Raw genomic sequence first — 13,233 nt, 5'->3', positions numbered from 1 at the left:
CCCGTTCACCTAACACATTTCTTTATTTGCCTTCCTCTGGGGGGCTTAGCGTTCTCAGCTTCCAGTTAAGGAGCGGTACCTGGACTGGGTTTTTACCTCCCCCCCTTCCTCAGTTCCTCCAATGGCTTCCTTATAGAGTTAGGTTAAAGGTGCTAAGCCAAGGTGTCCACAGCCTGGAGTGGAGCCAAAATTCACCCGATGATTCATTTGATTGTGACTCTTCCAGTGTGAGGCCAACTTACTGGGTTCCAAGAATCCTCAGCCAAAGGGCTTCTGCCCCCACAGCTGGCACTGGGTAAATGGAACCAACAATCTCGATTTCACCTGAGGACCACTGTCCAAAGAGCTTCCAGTATTCTCTGAACTGTGAATGAATAAACAAGTTTTTTTTTTTTTTTAAACAGGATGAATGAAGGAATAAAGAAGATTTTTATGGGATTAAATAGATCTCTTCTTTCCTGGATTTAATTCAAACCTAAAATTTAGACGTGAATTCCAGTTTGAGTCTAACATAATCTCACTTTCCTTGACAACTTAGAGGAAATAAAAATATTCTCCAAAAAGTGTAGAGGGAAATTAAACTAAATTGGGCAATGTTAGCAAATCTAGAAAGTAGACAAGACTGGACTGCAGCATCTAATCACCGGCACTGGTGCCCCCACCCTGTTCTGGGGGCACCCTCCATTGTGGTACACAATCCAAGCAAACAACACTGGTCAAAACTCAGCCATCCCATGCCCAGTGGAGATCAAGTATATTTCAAGATGGCTATGAACTAGAGACATTGGAATTGCAATGACAGACTCTTAGAGACCTAATACTGGAAATACACCAAAGAAGCGGACCTTACATACAATTTGGGGCAGCGGAGGGATATTTTGAGCAAGGGCCTGACACAATTACCCCCAGATTTGATTTTCCTGTGATGAGATTCCAATTCGCAGATTTGTTTCCCTACTTACTTCCCTGCACTGGGCCTCCTCCCCGCAAATTAACCTAGTGACCAAGGACATAAAGTGCCATTTGTATGCCAAATACTCGTGGGCAAAGGTCTCTGAAACCTACAACTTTCTATGGTGTATCCAACACGTGGTGGTGGATGGAACCAGTCTCAAAGGATTCCTGCAGCAAGGTGAAGTAAATCTGCAGAGAGGCTTGGCCACAGCTTGCCAAACTGCCGCCTCTGCTGATTTTATCGTCTTTAATTGACCAACCCAAGAACGGGTTTACAACGGAAATTCTTAGCGATGGCCTCTCGGCAGGCGCACACCTCACTGCCCCTCTGGAGGGCGCTTGGTCGCGTCCAAGTTCTGGCCTTTGGAAAACATGGCTCTCCAGCGAATGAGGCCTACCCTGCCTCTTGTCTTCTGCCGGGAAGGCTCAGAGGAGAATGAATTAACTTCCCCCCAGCCAAGCCAGTAGTCCTGATCCTGAGCCAGAAAGCAGTGGCCGTTAGAAGCGAGAAAGAAAGCTAGAAGGAAAGCAACAGTGCTTCCATTATACTATGAAACCATAATCACCTTCTCCTATTATAAGCATCTTCCTGTTTTCCCCGAAGGGGCGCTGTTTAACTGCCACTTGGGTGCAAACGGGCCAAGCCAGCATTTCCTGTGGGTCTGGAAGGCGGGTTAAGCTCAGCCTGCTGTGGCGCATCCACTGACCCCAGAGCAGGCCGTGAGGAGCCACCCTGCTGGGGGTGGGGGCTCTGAGACTGGGCCTCCTGGATTAAGGGGTGATGTTGATGTCCTTCACCTGGGGCCAGGACTAGGGTGAGGCAGGAGGCGTGTTGAGGGCACAAGATTTAAGCAGGTTTTCAGTCTCAGCGTCATGCCAGTGGCCCTTTCTCACCAATCCCCGCTCTGCTCAGGGCCACCAGCACTGGGGGACAGGCGTGTGAGTGGGTGCATGTGTGTGTTGTGTAAAAACACACTGCGGTCAGTGGTTCTCAAAGCATCGTCTTCAGACCAGCCGCAACACCTGGGAACTTGTTCTAAATGCAAACTCTCAGGCCCAGTGAATCTGGTACTCGGGCGGAGGGAGAGGGGCTCAGCATCTGTGTAACACGCACACCAGGTAATTCCTGTGCAGCTGAAGCCTGAGAAGCTTGGTAGTGCTAGGGAATAATGCCCGTCCCACGGTCCACATCCAGTGGTCTCTCAGGGTGCTTCGCCCACAGCAGGAACAGGGAAAGAAAGGGTGGGGTGGCGAGATGACAGAGAACTTCCCATGGCCATCAGCAGGGTCGGAACCCCTCAGGTAGGAAGTCAGGGGTTGCTTTTTCCCCAGCGATCCCGAAGTAAACTGTAGCGGTCAAGACCCCGGCAACTGTTGGCAATAAATAAAGATTGCTACTGAGTTGCTTCCTTCCAGGTTCTTCCCCTTAACTAGACAGCTCAGGGCCAGCTGTGGAGTGACACCATGTGTCGTGGGCCAGCCGTTTGACCGTTCTGAGACTGAAATGGCCACCTTTGTAAAACGGGGTAATATCGCCCACCCGCGAGGGTCCGAGAGGCCAACAGAAGCCCAAGAGAAACGTGGGCCAGGGCAAGCTGCGGTGACAGGCTGTGCGTGCGAAGCAGGGGTGTGGCCTCCACCCAGCTCCGGGGAAGCCAGCTGGGACGCCTTGGGGACAGAGGACAGCTCAGAGGGGAAGCTGATCTCCTTTAAGCTGCTGTGTTTTTAAAGGAGGCTATCCCCAGTCCAAATGTCCTGGGGCATCAGGCTTCTACAAATGGGCTCACCGAGGGGGGGGAAAGAAAAGCAGAGGGTGAGCCCAGGGCCTGCGGTGGAGCGCTGGAGGGCTGCTTGTGTTTTTACCACATAATGAAGGGCAAGAAGAAACATCCGAAGACCCACATTTAAACTGTCACCAGAACCCAAACAGTATGTAGTGGTGAGGCGATGACCAACGCCTCCAGCCCAGTGACCTCAGGCACACAGTCATGGACTCGTTTCCTCCTTTGCTAAGTGCTGGGTTGCAAACACAACAGAAGTACGAGGATGAAGTCAGCAGCAACACACTGAGGCACAGCGTAACCACGAGCTCTTATCACGGAGGTCTCATCACAGAATTGGGGAACCATTTCTGCAGTGTGGGAACAGAACTACCGCCCATCCAACTCTCCCCGCTCGTAAAGGTGTCTACTGAGGACCAGAGAGGCTGACAACCTGCAGAGGGCACACAGCTAGGGTGACAGTCAGTAGCTGTGCCCCTTTCTCCCTTCCATTAGGAAGTGCTGGGGGGCGGGGGAGGGGGAGCGAAAATCTCAGCGCTTCCACCCGGGGGCCAGGTAAACAAAGGGCATCCCCGCCCCCACGTCTTCCTCGGCCTCGCACAGCTGAAGGTTGGAAGGAGGATCCATGACTCACACTTTTCCTCCGGAGGGGATTTAGCTCCAAGATAGCATTGCCCTTGAGAAAGAGCCAACCAGCAAGGAGGAAAGTTCACCTCGGGGCCCGGGTGGCTCGGGAGCCCCCTTACCTTCCTCGTTTAAAAACCAGGGCTGAAACTGGAGCACCGAGTCAAAGCCGCAGGTGTTCTCTTCAAAGGCGCAGGAACCCGCGGGCAGGTCCAGGGCTCCCGCAAGCTGCAGGGCTGCGGGCACAAAACGAGTTTCAGTTGGGGCTCGGCCTGGGAGCGTCTGCACCAACTCGGGGCGCCCCGGGGGGGACGGGGTGAAAGTGAGGGGAATGCGCGCGGGAGGGGCGCGAGAGGGGTGCACCACTATACCCTCCCCGCCCCCGGCGCTTGCCCCGCGGGCCCTGCGTGCACCCGCAGCACCACTCCAGGCTTCGGAGAGGGGTACGGCTGTCGGAGAGGATCCCGGGGCGCCCTCGGCTAGCCCAGCCCAGGACGGCAAGCCGGCCACCGGGGCTGCGGGAGCGGGTCACGAGGGCGCCCCCCGGGGGTCCCCCTGGGTCCTCGCACTTACCTTGTACTGCCAGGAGGACGCCCCTTAGCAGCATGGTCGCGCTTCGGGGAGGGAGGACGACCCGAAGGGGGTGCAATCTACCGGCCCGCTGGGACCGGCAGCCCCGGTGGAGGGGAGCGGGCGCGCCGGGGACGGACCAGGCGAGAGGCAGAGCGTGCACTTGGAGCTGCCCAAGTTTGCGGAGCGGCTCGGGTTGCTGAGCGGAAAGCTGGGGGTGCCTGACTGGGGAGCGCCGCTCGATCGCGTCCCGGGTGAAGCCGGCGCGGCGCACAGCTGGTCCCGGGCGAGGATTGGGCTGGGCGGGAAGGAGACAATTGCACACTTTTGAAAAGCCAGCTAGGACTGGCCGGGAGAGGAGAGGTCGGGATGCAGGGCTTTGGCTCAGGGTTTTAAAGCTCGGGACCAGACCTCTTGCAGACACTTGGAGGGGGGCAGGCCTTCCAGCAGCCCCTCCGCTGGGCTGGGACTGGAGGCGCCCGGCCCCGCCCCGCCCATCCGCGGTGGGAACCAGCTTATTTCTGGGGACAGCTTCCCCGCATCTGGCACACCAGGGCTGCAGGCTGGCCCTAATTTTAACTTCTTCTCCCCAGAATGGAAAAGGGTGGAATTCTCCTAGGAAAACCTAGACGAAAGCTCGGAAACTGGTGACATAAGCTTTGTATCTCGGCGCGTTCTCAGTATTCTCTGGGCGTTCGGGGCCCAGAAATGCTAAGCCTGGAATACCACCCCCCCTTTTTTAAGCAGTGGAATGTCTGGCATGCCTGGTTCTCAGGATTCCCTCTGTCCCGTAAAATGGGGGCATTCCTCCTCTCCAAAGAGCCATGATAAATTAGTAGGTTTCTAAATTGGCGTGTGGGGGCTGGGGCTGGTGATGTCAGGGAGGGGTTACAGTGAGCGCTTTGAGCACCAAGCGTGTCTTTTAAAAATTCTCTTCCAGGAAAGAACGTGGTGGGGACCGTTTTGCTTTTTTTTTTTTCTTCTTAGTGGCCTTTACGGTTTTGTGCAGGCAATTTTGTGCCTAGGTCGGTGGTTCTCAAACTTTCAGAATCCCCTGGAGGGCCCCCACCTGTCAGAGTTTCTGATCTGGTAGACCTGGGTTGGGGCTTCAGATTCTGCACATTCTTACCAGGTTTCCAGATGTCGATCGTGATGCTGCTAGTCTGGGACCTCGCTTTGGGGAGCCCTGGCCTAACGAACTCCTGTTCAACCATCAAAGCCCTGTTCACGTGCCTTCACCTGGTTTCCAAATTCTCCTGGTTTTCCTTGTCCTTCACTGGCAGCTTCTGACCTATATCCTGTGCTGCTGCTGCTTTTGGTCTGTCTGAGCCCTGAACACTGGGGTGCCTCAAGCTGTGTCCTCTTAGCTCCCCTCTCCCTCAGTAATTTCCTCCAGTCCCGTAGTTTGGAGCACCAACCGTATAGCCTGATGACTCCCAAATTTATATGTCTAGCCCAGACTGCTCACTGACTCCAGATGCTTCTATCTCACGGCCACCTCAACATTTTCATTTGGATGTTTAATAGCTATCTCATACTTAACAGGTCCCAACACGAATACCTCATAGTCCTTCCCCAGTCTGCCTCCCCTTGCATTTTTTTAAGTTCATTTACTTATTTTTTTTTTTTTGAGAGAGAGATGGAGCATATGAGTGAGTGGGGGAGGGGCAGAGAGAGGGAGAGAGAGAATCCCAAGTAGGCTCCATGTGAGGGGCTGGAACCCCTCCCCCCAACCATGAGATCATGAGCTGAGCTGAAACCAAGAGTCTGAGACTTAACCAACTGAGCCACCCAGGTGCCCTTCCCCTTGCATTTTCCTCGATTAAACCAACACTACACTGTATGTTAACTAACTTGAACTTTAAAACAAATTTTTTAAAAGAATCTTTTTCCTCCAGTTGCTCAGGACAAAACACATAGAGTTATCCTTGACTCTTCTCTTCCTCTCAGGACATTATCAAACACCGCATTCAGGATTCAAGATACAGCAGATGCTAAGTATGTTCCGTGCCTACAGTGACCACCCTGATCTGAGTGGCCATCGTTGGCTAGGGAGACTGCAGGAGCCTCCTAACGGTGGGGTCCCTGTCTCTCTGCCTTGCAGGCCTCCACTCCATTCCTAACCCAGTGGTCAGGGGCATCCTTTCAACACAGAAATCGGGCCATCTGCCGTGTCATTCCTTGGCTCCAGACTTGTGACAGCTTCCCAAATGAGCAAATCAAAACCCAGTCTTCACAAAGACCTACTAGGTCCTACAAGACCTGCCCCTCCCCTCACATCTCTGACCTCATCTACCCTGCAGCCACGTGGACCTCTCAGCTGGTCCTCAGCTCCAAGCTAGCTGTCCTCCCAGAGCTTTGCACTGGCTGTTCCTTCAGCTTGAAATGCCTTTCCCTGGAAATCCACATGACTCACACCCACACTGCCTGAAAAGGTCTCTATTCAGCTGTCACCTTCGATATGAGAAATTTGATAGCTTTGTCGCTAAAAACAAAAAAGCCCTTTTGATCCTTTGAAAGTAAGCTTGGACAAATTCTCATGAGTTTTCTGTGAGCAATGACCCAAATGATCTAAAATTTCTTTAGGGTGTGTGTGTTTATAAGCTTTGCCTCAGGTGGTAGCTAGTAACGAATACCATTTAACATGCTCACTATTATAAATGTTTTTTTTAATAGAAAATCTCATTCAACTTTCACGAGGACCCTGGGGGGGGGGTCAATATTATTATTGCTCCCATTCAACAGATGAGGAGACTGAGGTGCAGACTTCAGTGATAGTGAAACCCATATCTGCTTTATTCCAAAAGCCTATTCTCTCAACCGGTAGAGTAGCCTGTCTCCTTTGTCTTATGTTCTGTTTTGATTTCTTGCTCAGATGGTGCTAAATATCTGATTACTTTCATCAAATTACTCAATGAAACGTGCAGAGACAGCTAGGAATCCACTTGAAACCTCAAAACACTGTTTTCAACCAAGCAAGCTTTTAGCAACCATCAAACTGGCACACCTTTTTCCAGGCATCTGCAGAATATTGCAGTTTTCAGATCGCCTTACATTCACCTGCAGGTTCCAAGACTCAGGAAAATGAAAAACGTCAAAGCCGTAAAGAGATCTTCAAAAATGTTTAAATACGAATTAAAACGTCAAGGCAACAACATTTATTGCTGCCTGTGGGAAACTGAGCCATTACACATAAACACAAAGTTAGTTGGAGTACAATTTCCATTTCACAGAGAATTGCAGGATCTGGAGCACAGATGACCCTTTGACACTGGAGCAGGTTGGTGTCTCAGGGAGGCAGACTGTGGTTTGGAGGTTCGTGTGCAGGCTGTTTACTAGGGGGCTCACGGTTCGCGGGTTGGAGCCCTGAGTAGGGAGGGCTCTGCCCTGACATTGTGGAGCCTGCTTGGAGTACTCTCTCTGCCCCTCCCCGGCTCGTGCATTTTCTCTCTAAACAAACAAACCAAACAAACATAAAAAAAACTCCTTAAGTGGTGCCCTTGGGCTCAGCATGTGTGGAAGGGAGGAGGAGGCAGGACTGGGCTGAGGGAGACACTGCAGCGCAGGTCACACAGAGTCTCTCCTGACCCCACAGGGAACTCTGGTGGTGAAACGGCCCACCCAGTTTATCCCACGTTGGGCTGATATGTCCAGCTGCTTTGTATTGCTGCTTCCGTCAGTCACTGATGGATGTGGTCCACACCTGTCCTGGTGTGCTTTCTGCACTGAGGCCGACCCAGAGGGGCTGAGGACTGGAGGCCGTGCGATGACGACAATCCCAGCAGCTGGGATGACAAGTCCCTGCTCGAAGGAGGATCCGGACAGCACACTGATGTCCACCACAGACATTTTGCAGACAGGGGAAAGGATATTGCACATGGAGAGAGCCAAGGAGGGAATCCACAAAATCTAGGAATTACGTGCATTAACCCACTTCCTTCGGTCTCTAATCATGGAGCCATGGAGCCAAGCACTGCCTTAACCCCTGGAAAAAACAACATCAGACCCCCAGATGAGAACTACCCAGGACTCTCTCCTCCAAGACTTAGCTTAATGGAATGATTAAATAATGCATGCAAAGTTCTGGCCTGTAGAAGGCGCTCAATAATCATTAGGTATTATAGTGGGTTGAATGGTAGCGCCCTCCCCCCCCCCCCAAAAAAAAGGTATGTTGTGAATGTGACCTTATTTAGAAAAGGTGCTATGGAGAGGTAATTCAGTTAGGGATCTTGAGGTAAGATCACCCTGGATTATTAAAGGCCCCAAGTCAAGGGCAAGTGCCCTTCCCAGAGACAGAAGACAGTAACAGACAGGGTAAAGGTGGAGACAGTGATGGGAGTGGCAGAGCCCCAGGCCAAGGAGCGCCTGGAGCCACCTGCAGCGGAAGGGGAGAAGAACTGATCCTGTGCTGATAGCCGCAGGGGAGTGTAGCCCGCAGACTCCTTCGCTTCACAGTCCAGACTTCCAGAGCCGGGACATAATAAACTTACTGCTGTTTTAAGTCACTGGTTTGTTCTGGCAGCTGGAGGACACTAATACAGAAAGGGTTAAGCAAGGAGCAAACACGTGCCAGGCACGTGCCAGGCGTCATCTCCCGTGACCCTGCTACCTCCCCGCCAGAGGGAGACATCGCTCTCGCCATCTCACAGAACATGAAGCAGGCCCAGAAACGTCCATTAACTTGTTCCGGGTCACACGTCCAGCTATGCTGCCAATGCAAACCTGCCGACACTGTGACACCACGTGCAGGGAAAGGCTCCTGCCCCTGCGGAGAGCCACGTGAGCCCTGTCGCAGAGCCTGGCGAAGCCTCGCGCTGCTCTGCTCCCCGCTCCTCTCGGGGGAGCCCTCAACCAAGGATCCAGCTTTTCGTTTAACCCCCTGGGTCTAGAGATCTGGCTCGGTCTTCCAGTTTTCTGGGCACAGTAGAGGAAGGAGAAATACGGGTGCCCCTCGCAGGAGCACCTGCGTCATTCTCATGACGTTTCTCCTGACGCACCCTTGCGTGGTCTCATGCAGTGCCCCCTAATGGTCACTTCAGCAAGCACTTCCATGTGCCCGGCACAGCGCTGGGGGCGGGGATCCAGGGGTGGACAAGAAGCATTCTTCGCCTCGCAGACGGCAGACCGACCCATGGAAAGACCATTTTGCTGAAACAGGCTGCCGAGGTAGAGCAAGGCCTGCAAACAAAACCTCCACCGGCCAGGGAAGTAACATGAATGAAAGAACTGAGCTGGTAGCAGGGGGCGCTTAGGGAGGGATGGTGGAGCCAGCGCCCCCAACCACAGGGCATCGCTGGCACCAGCTTGAGGCCAAGTCGCCATGGCACGATGGGGGTCCGGCCCTGCCTATTTTGCCCAATTTTTCAAAAGAAGCCCAATGTCTAGAGATGTGTGTAATAGCTCCTGATTTTCAAACACTGGCAATGAATTAAAACAGATCTATGTAAATCCCCGCCCGGGTAGAGTCAAATTTGGTGGGAGGCTAAATTCAACTCTCCAGCCGCTGTGGAGACCGAGCATGGGATGCCTCAGCACCACCCTTCCAGACACAGTTGATCAGTCCCATTCTAGAGAAGAGAAAATGGAGGCAGAAAGAGTCTGACTTTCAGCAAAAGTCATGGGTCTCTAAGAGGTAGAGACAAGATGGGAAGTCATAAGCTCATTCCTCACTGGTCTGTATTTGGGCACACAGAAAGGACTTTGTATACTGTAGGTCCAGTGCAAATGTAAGGCTATTCATAATATCTTTTATATTAATTTTACTTTGGTTGCTTTCTATTACATATTATAGGTTTTAAAATTTACATCTGTATCTATATGTATATGTATATCTATATATCTATATCTATATATACATAGAGTAAAACCTTGGTTTGTGAGCATAATTCATTCTGGAAACATGCTTATATGTGAGCATAAACATGCTGCTCACATAAACATGTGAGCATAATTCATTCTGGAAACATCCAAAGCACTCATATATCAAAGTGAATTTCAAGAACCATGGGCTCTGTTGTGATCATGTGACATTCAGTGTCACATACTACTCATATTGCAAGACGTTGCTCGTTTACCAAGTTAAAATTTCTTAGAAATGTTTGCTCGTCTTCTGGAACATTCGCAGAACAAGTTGCTCGCAATGCAAGGTTTTATTGTTTATCTTTTTTCCTTTCTTGCTTCCTGCATCCCCTCTGATCTATGCCAAGACATTGTCTCTGCTCTGGAGTTATGTCTGTCTCTGCCTCTCTCCATCTTTCTTCTTTCTCTCGTGTCTGTCTGTCTGTCTCTCTCTGGGTCTCTGTGATGCACTCTGGGGCTCACCTCTGCCTCTCCCTCAGCATTTTCTCTGTCTTGCTTTCATGTTGTCTCTCTCTCTCCCTCTCTCTCGCTCTCCACACTTAGACCCCAACATACCCCACTCAGTGCATGCTATCAGGTCGAGAATAAGCTGGTAAAACAATTCCAGCCTCTGTGGCTTGTCCTGCCCATGACCTTCATTGCATTCCTGCAGGAGGTGTCTGGGGGCTCTGCCCCAAGGCTGGCTGGCAGTGTCCCTTGGTTCCTGACTAGCACCAGCTGCCTCTCACCCCTTGGGGACAGTCACGTGCCTGCTGCAGGTCTGACTCATCTGCTGTGAGGGACCGAGGCCCAATGTTAACCAGTTGTTAACAAATGTCCTGTTACTACAAAATACATGCCCCGCTTTTCAAATCCCTACACTCAAATGACTGGATTTAGTAAAGCAGCTATTTCCTTTACAGTCGGCACTGGAAAGGGAGTAGATAGTTAAATAGATACTTTCTATCGTTAATCTTTGTTCCATCAGTTTACTCAGAACCCTAGCTTGGAGTCAGACATCTTTCACTATGGTTTGATGGCAATCTTTTGAATTTTTTTTAAGTCAAATGTTCTTGGGGCTGACTCATCATAGTGAAAACACTACCACCTTTCATTGAGTGTTTGTGATGTGCCAGGGGGTTTCATGGTCAATTTATGGAGGAAGAAACTAGGCCTAAAGAGTTTAAGTGACTTGCCCAAGGGTGGGGGGCCAGGATGTGAACCCAGCTCTAGCTACCACCAAAGCCCTCTTGACCTGTCTACACTTCCAATGCGGGGAAAGTTTGGGCAAACACTGTACAATGTCCTGCTCTCGGACCCCACACTTCATTGCTCTACTGCTATGCTGGGCCAAGGCCAGGAGGCAAGTTTCTGTCGGTTCCAGTGAAGTGTGTATACTCAGAGTTCGCAGAAAAAGCCCTTTATGACCAGGGTCGAGCCTATGTTTCCATTCTGAGCCCATCACACTGCTACCACCCACGCCCCCACCAGCCCATGCTGGTCCTGGACTCTGTCCTCTGGGCCACTCCTCATGTGTTCTTATGTGTTCTTCTTTCTGCTCAGAAACAGAATGCCTTCCTCTCCTTCTCCCTTTAGGAAACTCCTTATAATGGGTTGAATTCTGCCCTCCAACTCCCAAGATGTATATCGAAGTCTTATCTCCCAGGACCCCAGAATGTGACTTTATTTGTGAAGATGAGGTCACACTGGAGCAGAGTGGGCCCCTAACCCAATAAGACTGGTGTCCTTATAAAAAGGTGAAATTTACATAGCATAGTAATGCTACCAGATAAAAATGCCCGGAGACACTCACCTTGGCCCCAATGAGCTTCCCACAGACCTCTCTTCTTTCCAAAGCATTGTTACAATGGGACTGACCCTTCTGGTTCTTAATATGATTGCAAAATGCCTTTCAGCAATGACTATCAGCCAACTTTGGCAAAAAATAAAGGCTTATTACTTACAAGGCCTGGAAATTACACAGCACACCCGGGTCCACTGCGAGGTTGTAGGTAGAGACACACGGTGCCCATGGGCTGGGCTTCTGCTTTTATTGGGGTTAGGGTTTTGTGGGCTCACGATTGGTGAATTTAAAATGTTAAGAGCAGAAATTTAAAGCAAGAGAGAAAAGACAAGTGGCCCAAATGGCCAGTTACCGGAATCAACCAAGATCTTTAAAACAAAGGAGACTCAGTGAGGAAAGGTGGTCTGGCTCTTTATCTAGACCCCTTGGCTGGCAAAGAGTTTGTTCAAGATAACTTCAAGTCTCTGAAGTGGATGCCTCTTTGGAATGGAGGCCTTCGGCAACCAAAACTTAAATCAGGCACTTGTGTCACGAAAAAGAAAAAATACAGTCCGTTTACACTACCCACTCTTCTTCATCTCCAAAGACTCAGCTCAAATGTCTTCTCCTCCTCTACCTGTGCCTCCTGTCCTCCCAAACCACAGTGTTCTTGAGGCCGCATTGCCATGACATTGTGTATGTCTCTGTTATCCACAATGGAAGCTGATATCTCAAGGGCTGAGAAGTCTGCTTTACACTTGTTTCTGCTCTGGTGTCATCTGTGTGCATGGCTAACTGTAGGCGCACAATAAATGCTGGCTGAAAGAGAGGCTGTGGAACAGCACGTCCTCCCTGGTATACACAGCCCGCCGAGGCTGCGGGCCTATCATTAGAAGGGAAAGAACTAAATCTAAGCTATCGGTCCCCCAGGAGGGTATTTATGGAAACAAATGAACTGCACAGATGTGCTCAGAGATGACAGAGCCAATGGAAAGAGGAGCGGCCGTCTGAACGGGGAGCCGAGTAGGCTTTCTGGGGTCAGAGCGGCACGTTTGGCAAACTCGGGGGAGGCAGGGGAGGGAGGCTCTCAGAAGCCCACTTTCATGAGAGGTGGAGGGGGCTGCAGGGAGAGGACTTGGCCCCTGAAAGGAGGCACCAGGCCCTGAGGGTTGGAGGGAGAGAGAGAGAATAATGAAACAGCCTGCATCCGGCCATCTGAGCCTGTGGCAGCCCAGCCCTGTACACTCCCATAGGGGTCCAGGAGAAAGGCCGGGCTGTTGGGAACCCAGATGGGTCTGCCCCCTAGGTCTCTGCCAAACACGGGCCACAAACAGCCCTATGACCCCGGGGACAGGATTAAAAACAACGGGTGGGCAGTGTCTTGTCCACCTTGCTGCGGACATTGTTGGCATTTCGAGGTTAACTGCGGTGAGAATGGGCAGCTTGTGGCTGTGCCGGGGATGGGGTGGGGGGCAGGCCTGTGAACACGTATGTTCACCCCTGGGACACCCCCCCAATCCTGGGAGTTAAGGCCCTATGTCCCCTGCAGGGGCTAGGAGTGAGCCAAAGGACTTGGGATTCTACTTCATCACAGTTAGTGGGGGCTCCAGAGGCTGGGGGCTCTACGCACAACGTGGGCTAAACCCAAGTAATACGTTTTCTCCTCTTCAAGCTGCATCTGAG

The 13,233-nt window shown here is 51.4% G+C and overlaps 1 protein-coding gene and 1 long non-coding RNA gene across 6 annotated transcripts in view; one reads left to right on the top strand and one right to left on the bottom strand.

The window, feature by feature from the left end:
- The window catches only part of MAMDC2 (MAM domain containing 2), a 350,523-nt gene that overhangs the window by 144,180 nt on the left and 193,110 nt on the right, over positions 1-13,233 (bottom strand). For all 5 annotated transcript variants that reach the window (XM_045042700.1, XM_045042699.1, XM_011288224.4 and 2 more), the window contains 2 exons: positions 3,933-4,227; positions 3,482-3,595 (listed from right to left, as the gene is read on the bottom strand). In XM_045042700.1, coding sequence (XP_044898635.1) covers positions 3,482-3,595; positions 3,933-4,227 — 409 coding nt within the window. The remainder of the gene's footprint in view (positions 1-3,481; positions 3,596-3,932; positions 4,228-13,233) is intronic.
- Positions 3,622-7,194, top strand: LOC123381500. The gene is made up of 3 exons (XR_006588585.1): positions 3,622-3,802; positions 5,062-5,927; positions 6,034-7,194. It is a non-coding gene; the product is annotated as an uncharacterized LOC123381500 (long non-coding RNA).

Source organism: Felis catus, chromosome D4 (genome assembly GCF_018350175.1).
Source record: "Felis catus isolate Fca126 chromosome D4, F.catus_Fca126_mat1.0, whole genome shotgun sequence".
Classification (NCBI taxonomy): domain Eukaryota; kingdom Metazoa; phylum Chordata; class Mammalia; order Carnivora; family Felidae; genus Felis; species Felis catus.
The sequence above is the reverse complement of the archived record's forward strand: the minus strand, read 5'-3'. Positions and strand labels throughout refer to the sequence as shown.